The sequence below is a fragment of the Corticium candelabrum genome, chromosome 2 (genome assembly GCF_963422355.1).
Source record: "Corticium candelabrum chromosome 2, ooCorCand1.1, whole genome shotgun sequence".
Classification (NCBI taxonomy): domain Eukaryota; kingdom Metazoa; phylum Porifera; class Homoscleromorpha; order Homosclerophorida; family Plakinidae; genus Corticium; species Corticium candelabrum.
In genome coordinates this window covers 2,889,763-2,898,916 of record NC_085086.1, presented here as the reverse complement: position 1 = coordinate 2,898,916, position 9,154 = coordinate 2,889,763, and the positions used below count along the sequence as shown (strand labels likewise).

At 38.8% G+C, this 9,154-nt stretch overlaps 1 protein-coding gene and 1 long non-coding RNA gene across 3 annotated transcripts in view; one reads left to right on the top strand and one right to left on the bottom strand.

The window, feature by feature from the left end:
- LOC134176139 (uncharacterized) overlaps nucleotides 1-1,179 on the bottom strand; it is a 24,421-nt gene extending 23,242 nt beyond the window's left edge. The window contains exons 1-3 of one of the 2 annotated variants that reach the window (XM_062642817.1): nucleotides 1,076-1,179; nucleotides 904-1,009; nucleotides 757-847 (exon numbers count right to left, since the gene is read on the bottom strand). In XM_062642817.1, the coding sequence (XP_062498801.1) occupies nucleotides 757-793 (37 nt within the window). In that variant the 5' untranslated portion in view covers nucleotides 794-847; nucleotides 904-1,009; nucleotides 1,076-1,179. Of the gene's footprint in view, nucleotides 1-756; nucleotides 848-903; nucleotides 1,054-1,075 lie in introns of those variants that run through there. The other variant, XM_062642816.1, reaches the window with a different exon arrangement.
- A 145-nt stretch (nucleotides 1,180-1,324) lies between these two features.
- On the top strand, nucleotides 1,325-8,180 carry LOC134198601 (uncharacterized). The gene is made up of 3 exons (XR_009972870.1): nucleotides 1,325-1,430; nucleotides 6,882-6,909; nucleotides 7,621-8,180. It is a non-coding gene; the product is annotated as an uncharacterized LOC134198601 (long non-coding RNA).
- Nucleotides 8,181-9,154: the final 974 nt, after the last annotated feature.

The following is a 9,154-nucleotide window of genomic DNA, read 5'->3' as shown; positions in this document are numbered from 1 at the left end:
ACAGACAGACAGACAGACAGACAGACAGAAAGACCAAACCAACAGACAAACCAGAGTGATAGAGAGAACAACCGACAGACACATAGACACACAGACTGACAAACCGACGACCGACCGACAAATAGATAGATAGACAGACAGACAGACAGACAGACAGACAGACAGACAGACAGACAAACAAACAGGCAAGCAGGTAGACAGATTGTTATATTTGAACTCTTACTCTACCAATAACAATCGTTAACTTTACGTATGCATAACAATAACAGCCAATGAACGAAACGTTGAACGTCTTTATCATACAGAAATTATCAAAATTGCACTTAGACAACTTCGACAACTTTTTAATATCACACGAGAGTTGCAAGACTGTACAACTACAGACAGTTGCTTTCTCCATCGATCTCTAAAGTCTATTTCGCTGCATTTGCCATTTGCATCTTTTGAAATTTTGGAGATCTTATTGAGATAGTCTTCAGCCCTAGGGCCCCAAAAGCCAAAGTGTTCAAAAACTAGTGGAATACATGTTGTATCAGATACTGCTATAGACTGCTGTTGACCATATTTTGGCAGACAGACAGACAGACAGACAGACCAATCCAACAGACAGACCAGAGTGAGAGACAGAACGACAAACACATAGACACACAGACTAACAAACCGACAGACCAACCGGCCGGCCGGCAAAATAAATAGATAGGCAGACAGAGAGACAGACATATAACTCCACCAAGTACCTCGACATCTCCAACTTACCTGCATGTACCACAACCTCCTCTATCTGCACAGTCATTGGCCCTGGAGTCAGATCTGTGTATCCACTCTGACTGAACGGCCTGCAGTTAGCCTAAACACACACATACACATCGACTCATCCGCAGACACAGACAGACAACAATCTACATTTTCCCGGCCAGAGTCCGCAGATTGAGGAGGCGGACACACGAAGCGGGCGTGTCCTTGAACATGTTGGACTACTAGTAGGCAACAGCTCGCGGCAAGTAAGAGCCTTGTGTACATACCGACACGAAACAACTCAGAACTCGTCAATCTACTCAACCGTTATGTAGCTCACGTGCTGTGAAAGTCATCGACAAGATTCCCACGTTTAGGTCTTAGCGCACGTTATTTACATCACCATTCGCCCTTCCTTTCTCTCGTAATTCACGACGTTTCCATCACCAAATGCTGCAAAACACAAAAAAATATATTTCACTTTGATAGGAGTAAGGCGTATAAACTTACGGTAGTAGAACGTCGTCACCAGGAGGATATACGTCCGGGAATTTAGTAATCCGGGAAAGTTTGATTAGAATATCCGGAGTCACTTACAAGTGTACGTACAGTTTGTCTCAACATGTGCCGGTCCAAATGACATACTGGAATGTACTGGAAGACATTACTCTAGCTGCTATATAATAACTCTCAAGGTAAGTCAGATGTACGTAAAATTGTTTTTAGAAATAATAATTGGAAGCAATAGAGGAATGTTTTTTCAAAAATATTCTATTGAGTAGGATTGTGTTTCTGTAAAAATTAATAACTAGTATGTAAGTTTGTTTTTTAGTGTTTCCGTTCTAGCTGCACGTCATCAACAAGGTTTCTCTTCTGCACTGCATGGTTTTTCGTAGAATTGCCGACAAGCAACGGTTGGCGGAAGCAAATATGTTGTCAAGTCTAACGCGCGCTAATTAGCTTGGTCCGGAGACCTAGGAAACGCGATAGCCCACGTGATTTGCTTTCAGCCAAACAGTGTTACAAAGTAAGTCGTCTCTCCATTTCAGCTACAATGTCATTAGCAAATTGTTCTAATTGAGAGAATCAGTCATGTGCTTGGTCTTTGATAAATATATTATACCTATTTAGTAATCGTTTTTACTTCTAAACAGGAAGTAGGCACCAAAAATTCAGGTGACGATCGAGTAAACACTTGTCAGGGACACAGATCCAGTCAAGAGCATACTTTTGCCAGTCGAATTTTGTACCTGCTTTTACTTGTGTAGCACAGTGGAGCGAAGTTATTTCCAGAGGTTTTGTCTGTTTGTCTGTGTATCTGCCTGTCGTCTGTCTGTCTGTCTGTCAATTTTCATTTATTGAAACACAAACTCTAAGTTACATTTCCAACACTAAATGCAAACAAGCTACCGAGTTATCTTTCTGTCTGCCTATCTGTTTGTCTGTCTGTCTGTTTGTTTGTCTGTCTGTCTGTCTGTCTGTTTGTCAAAGAACATTTATTGAAAACATTAACGCTAAAATACAGAAAAGGCTACACATGACACTAAGAGTTAAAGATAAACGACCATAGTGGTCGTAGAAGAAAAACTTTAGCGAACAGCCATTTGATGTTTGTAGCTACCATCTACAGAGTCATTACTACAAACTATTCTGTCAATAATAATTAGCTAAAACACTACTGTCTTGTTTGTCTGCCTGTTTGTCTGGCTTTTTGTCTGCCTGTCTGTCTGTCTGTTTGTCTTTCTGTGTGTCTTAGTTATCTATAATACATCATCAAACTAGTACAACATTACTAACACTCAACCATAGCTAAACATAAAACTACTATGGGACCCAGCTAATGACCCTCAATACGACAGCCAACTAAACAATAGCTGTTGAATCAGCTCGATCTGAAGCATTGTTGCTGAAATGATGTTTAATTGAGCTGCTTGCATGATTTTCACTCTTTTGCAGAGTAACTGATATCATCTGCCTCCACAAGGCCTTGAACTCTGTCACAGCCTTTTCCACTTGTATTTCTGGATTGAAGTGCCAGTTTAATTGTTCAAAAATTTTCAGCATTTTTGCCCCACTGACCAAAGTGTTCAAGAACTAGTCTGTCTGTCTGTCTTTGTATGTTTTCAAATTTACGCTATGATACTATAGCAATTAAATAGCTAACTAGTTTGTCCTATGTCTGTTTATTTGTCAGTCTGTTTGTCGGTGTGTCTGTCTGTCTGTCTGTCTGTCTGTCTGCCTGTCAAAGGTATTTCACTATTGATAAAGAACTTTACCTCTTCATGAAAGTGAAGCTAAAACAACTATGCTAGTATCCCACATGGGACAGTCTGATATAAAAAGCATATTGTAGGGAACAACAACAACTAAAACAACAACAACTACGAATATAGTTCTGAATGTCTAGTTCAGTGTCATCCCAGTCTTCTGTCTGTCTGTCTGAGAATAAAGTATCTGTCTGTCTGTCTGTCTGTCTGTCTGTCTGAGAATAAAGTATCTATCTGTCTGTCTGTCTGAGAATAAAGTATCTATCTGTTTGTCTGTATGTCGGTCTGAGAAACTGTAATCAAGATCTCTTGACTGCCTTGGCATCATAAGAAATTATAGAATATGAAGATCTTGTCACTTCTCGGATGAGTTTGAAAATTGCGTGGGCACTCAGGATTAAGTAAGCTTTGAGATGTTAACTAAAATGAATGTTGTACATCTTGACATGTTCCATCGTAGACGGCTTTAGGCTATTCAAATACTTCGAGCTGCTTGCCTCTTTCTAAGATGTTTTAAAGAATTTTACAATTTGGAAGTAGCAATTGATGGCAGCTATACCTTGCATGCAGTGTGTCCACCGCTTTTTGTTATTTGTTCAAACTTTGAATGTTACTCACTTTAGTAGGTTAGCTGAGGCTATCAGACTTTAATAGATCTACCAAGCTACCCTACATTGGTTGGGGTAATGCATAAATTTTCATCACAATGAGATGACTACAACCATATGTCACTTATGGTATGTCTGATTCCAGGCTCTGCATTGTTTATAAGCATGAATATTCCAAGTGCATGATGTCAACTTAATCACAGCCAGGAGACTCAAGCACTTGTACTAATTGGTTTCTATATATAGTTAGACAAATGGTTGGTGTCAAAACAGTGAAATATCAGCAGGGTTAGTATTAAAGTCAGATTGCCTGGGCATTATTTGGCAAATTTTGGAACAGGTAATGATGTAAGGCAAGGGAGTGAGTTTACTGTCTCCTGCTCTCTTCAATGTTTTTCTTGATGACAAGTAATGTGGCAAGGTGCAAGAATGAGTAATCATGTGTAGGGTGCATTGCTTAGACCGATGATAGAAGTTTAAAATAGTGTCACCTACTGCAGCTGGATTGCAAGATATGCTGGACATCTGCGGGAATTTTCAGAAGACAGTTTGCTTAATTAAGTTTAATTGTAGGAAGAGTTTTTTTTACAGTTGTTAGGTGCGCAAACAACACATGGAAAGGACCAGGAAGGAGTATGTGCAGAACTGAGATTTTGTGCATGATCAAGTGTTACCAGGAACTAAGAACTTGAAACATCTGGGCATCATGTGTAAATTTGGTGGCAACTGTACCTGTTACATTCTGCCTTATTGTAAGGAGAAAGGCATATCTCTATATCTATAAAGGTCTGATCTGTTGGTCTGTCTGTAAAATCAATGACACCAAAACTGCCAGGCCAGTGACATGCAACGGGAACGAATTAGTCAGGAGTGTGTTTCTATACCCAATAACTGAATTGTATAATGGGAATTTGTGCTAATTACTTTTCTCGGGTGAAGAATGGGCTAATGAGCTAGTATATCAATAAAATAATATATATTATTTTTATGCCCTTTTACTAGACAACAGTCACACCTGTTGTGAAGAACGTTGTTCTGGTGAGAGTAACAGCATACCTACTTGGACGACTAGGGTATTTTGATATCTCAGTTGGAAACCCTTTGCTGCCATCATATGTCAATTAAGCTGCACTTTGATCAGGTGTGGCGGCCGAAGGCTCAGAAAGAGATAAAGACAGTCATCATGGAGACCTTGTTACTGCCGGTTTGGGCATTTTTTCGTAGTGGTAGATTGTCTTGGTTGTCTGTAGAAGTTACAGATGGTAGTTTCTTAGGTATTTAAAAATAAAAATTAATTCTAAGTATATATCAATTTTTGTATTTAATGGATTCTGTCTGCACTTCTAGTGGATGACCACACATAGACTTTAAAACACAGATAAAGTGCATGTTTGTCTACCTGCAGTTGATGCACCCCAATCTCATACACTTTTGTGCGGAATGCTTGACTGGCCTTGAGGATGTTTGTTTGGGAAACCGACATCCCTCAATGACTCATTTTTAATTATTGTAAGTTATTGATGTAGGCTCTCACTTTGTGGTGAGGGTTCACATCTCAAATGCAATCTTTTTTCAGTGAGCGGCAGTTAAGACTAAAAGCATTCTGATCTCAGGTGGTCTCATATCACAGTATTTAGCTAGAGGATTTTTCCCTGTCTTCTTGATCCTGCAAATGCACTGGGCAGTGCTGTACTATCAAAGGTATTAAGCTATACATGAGCGAAGTTCAACGTGGACCTTGAATACGTACATCATGAAAAGCACAATCTGGTTGAGCTAGAGTTTGAACATATCACCACACGTATTGATTTCTCACTTTTGTACTGATGGAATGGGCTTGGCACTATATTATGAAACGTGCGATTGTACCAATAGAATAAAAAATGGAGACTACACAAGGTCTTGTTGTATTTTAATTAAGTAAGTATATAGTGTCACAGATGTTCTGTATGGGTCTGGGAATGGCCTGTATTTGGGATGAAGGTTTCTGGCTACCATATTTGACCAGAGTTACTGAAGGAGGGGTTTTTGCGGTCAAGCTATGCATTGACTTTTGAACAGTTTGAAGCTGAAGTACTTATAGTTCACATGCCTGAAGCCTCTTCACCACAAGTAGCAGGTAATAGTTCCTTACTGTCAATTAGCATTTTTATACAGATTCCTAACAACTTATTTGTTACTAACTCTGTAGTTATTGTGTACAAGAAAAGTAAGAATGGTCGTCTTCTCTCATTAATGCAAACTAGATGCGGAGTAGTTAGTATAGCTGCTATCATGAACTCAAGCTATTGTAATTAAAGACTAGCTTTATTATCTGTGAAGAAGAATTTAAAAAAACGTTTGTTTTGCTCAAGAAAATTCTAGGCCAAAGTTAGACTACCCACAAAAATGCCAGGTACGTGTCCCTGTAGTTTTGTCCAAGTCTGTATATAGTTATACTACCTGGTAATGGGCCAACAGGTATATACTCGTCAATAGCAGGTATTATTCCTACTGTTGAGCTCATCAGCTTTTTGTCTTTGTTAAACAAGGAGGAAAAGGGTTGATAACACCTGCTTGACGACCAGAAATGTCTAGTTTATGTACTACTACAGCTGCTCGGTTTCTAGATATCTATTTTTTTTTATAAAGGAACACATTGAGGTGGTTTTGGTTTGGTGAAGGTTGGTGGAGTGTAGGTAATAGGGTTAGGTAGGAGAGACTTGAATCGGACATCCTGGCTACTCAGTTATACTGAGTTGTAGATCCAAACTGACATGTTTCAAATGATCAGGTGCACCCAAACTATGCCTTCATAAGATCTCAAATGAAGTACGTGCATCCATGATTGTTGACAAGAAATACACAGCGCTCTTTCATTCTGTTTTGTTATTGTGTCTGTTTGTATTGTTCCCTGTCCTCTGAAGACCTGTTTAAGTGTTAGTGGGTCTTAGTATAGGTCTGTTTGTCTATGCAGCTGTTCTATTCATCCATTTACTGTAGCTGGTGTTTGTAGTCTGTTGTGGTATCTGGCTGTTTGTGAAATGGATGCATGTTTGTTGGCATTGTTCTTTGTTAGTGACTGTTGGAGGTAGTTTGTAATGGCATCAAACCACAATGATGATTACTCCACTCAAAGTTTTGCTAGTTTTTGTCACCGCAACTAATTAACAGCACTGATTGTGCTCTAGCAGATTGTTACCAATTACATTAGTGCTGATTTTGCTACATAATGTTGATGTATTAGTATAAGGACAGTGTTTGGGTGTCATTTGCTTATTTATATATCCAGACTTGACGTGACCCCTCACTGTGTAAAGGTGAGATCATTGTGGAGCTCAGATGGGTGAGGTAAATACTCATGCATTGGTGCATGTTTCGAATTTCAATACCTTTGGATATTAGAGTGGTGAAGACCTGTGTTTGAATATATAATATTCAAACATCCAGGCTATTATTTTTGTGGAAGTATACAATTCGATCTTTTTAAGCCACCATTATGAACTATTGTACATGATGATTGCCTCATTTAGTCATTAGACTGTATTGTAGATTAGAGTGCTGCATACGATAAGGCTTTGGATAGTAGAGTTATTCCATTGAAGAAGGAAGCGCTTTGCTATTTGGCTCTCCAGGAGAGAAAAGGGTATGTTCTGAAGTATTATGGTTTCTGGAAGGGTACGCAGAGAGGGAGAAGTCATAGACATGTATAATGGCTGCATAAGAAGCCATGCACCTTGTTATCGATGTAGCTGCTCTCATTTCTGTGGCTTTTATTGGCCATCTTTGCAGGTCATGTTTTCTATGCATAATATTTATTCCACATTTGTCAATTCTAACTGCCAACATATGAATTGGTTTTACTAAGGAAGCTATCAAGGGTATGTGTATGTCTGCAGTAAAGAATACGTGTTGGGCAATTTCATTGGTATACATTGCATACTTGTTGTAGCATTAACCCTATTGTTCGTCAGTGCATTAAGAAATTATTTGTAACCTTTCAGTTAAGACTTTTCACTTCTTTTCTATAGTTTCAAGTGTGTTGATTGGTATTTCAGCTGCAATCAGTTAGGCAAGTGAACTGATTTAGAAAGCCACAGACAGTGCAACTAACATGTAAACGGGTTGGTTGATGGAAATATCTCAGACTAACAGAGAGTGTTACAAATCAATTTGCTATTCTATTCTTGGTTTGATATCAGTGCATGTCCACCTATTACAGGTCTATTTTTTTGTAATAGACTTGTCTGTCTGTATGTTTGTTTGTCTATCTGTCTGTATGTATGTTTGTTTGTCTGTCAGTCTATCTGTCTGTCTGTTTGTCTGTCTGTCTGTCTGCCTGTTTACTATAAGCTTTATGATGATTTAAACTAAATAACTCTAAAAACTGCAAGGACCCTTAGGCCCTACACATACAATGATTTAATAATTTGCAGCTGTAGTGTTCATTCTGTGAATGCTATATAACTTGTCTGCTGTAACTTTAGCAAGATTTCTCTGCAGTTGAATGGAGATGAGGGATCTCCAGTTGGTCTTGAATTGGGCCTTGTTTTCTTTTTCTCATCATCTCTTGACAACTCGGCCAGCTCGTTCAGATAGTTGGAGGCTTATATCCCCCAGGGACCAAAATGTTCAAGAACCAAGGGAACAAAAGATGATTTGATGCCTCCTGAAAGAAACTCTTAGTTGTATTTAACCTCTTTTCTCTCCTCCCTCCTTGAGGCCACAATACCTGCTGTAGTAGTAGCCAATGCTAGCAAGTCAGTGCACCAGGGATGCGCAAGAGAAATGTCTAGTTCTGTGTTGTGGCCAGTTTGGGGATCGATAACAACAATGTCTGGGCTGTTGTCGTTGTTGAGGTATCGATGAGTTGGTTCTTTGCTCTGCGGGAAGTTCAAGGCCAAGGAAGTTCTGTCTGTCTGTCTGTCTGTCTGTCTGTAATTTCTGGTATTAGGTTTTTGGAAATGTTGGCACAGTCCGCAAGTGAATGAGAGATGGAGAAACTGTAATGCAGGTAGCTTTTTCGGCAAACAAATGTCTATTTCTGATTGTTTTCTTGGAAGTAGACAGAACAATGAAGTACATTGGATGGAGAAATTTTTGAGTTAGGAGGTTAATGCAATCAGAACTGTGATGTTCATTACATTTAGGTATTTTCTAGAAAGGATGATGAAATTAGTTGCTTCCTGGTTGATGTAGCAGCCGATACTTCAAGGTCTGTGCCCGTTTTGATCATTCCAATTTTTGCATTTTAATGCCACTAAAATTGCAAATGTCTCATATGTTTTAATGTACATTCGATTTTTTACAAACCATAAAGCAAAAATTACAATTTTGGTTGAGCAGTGATTCTATTGTTTGATAAGGACGTTGGTCAACTGTTGGAAATGTATCTTATTGTCAATTGTTAGATTTTAATGTTTACAGAAATTGAAAATTGCAACAGTGGCAGTGGTACCTTTTGATCATTCTAATTTTGTAACCTAACATTTTTCTCAACATCTTGGCCAACATATAAAGTGAGAAATTTGCAGCAGCCATTGCCTGAACTGTTTCACTCTACCC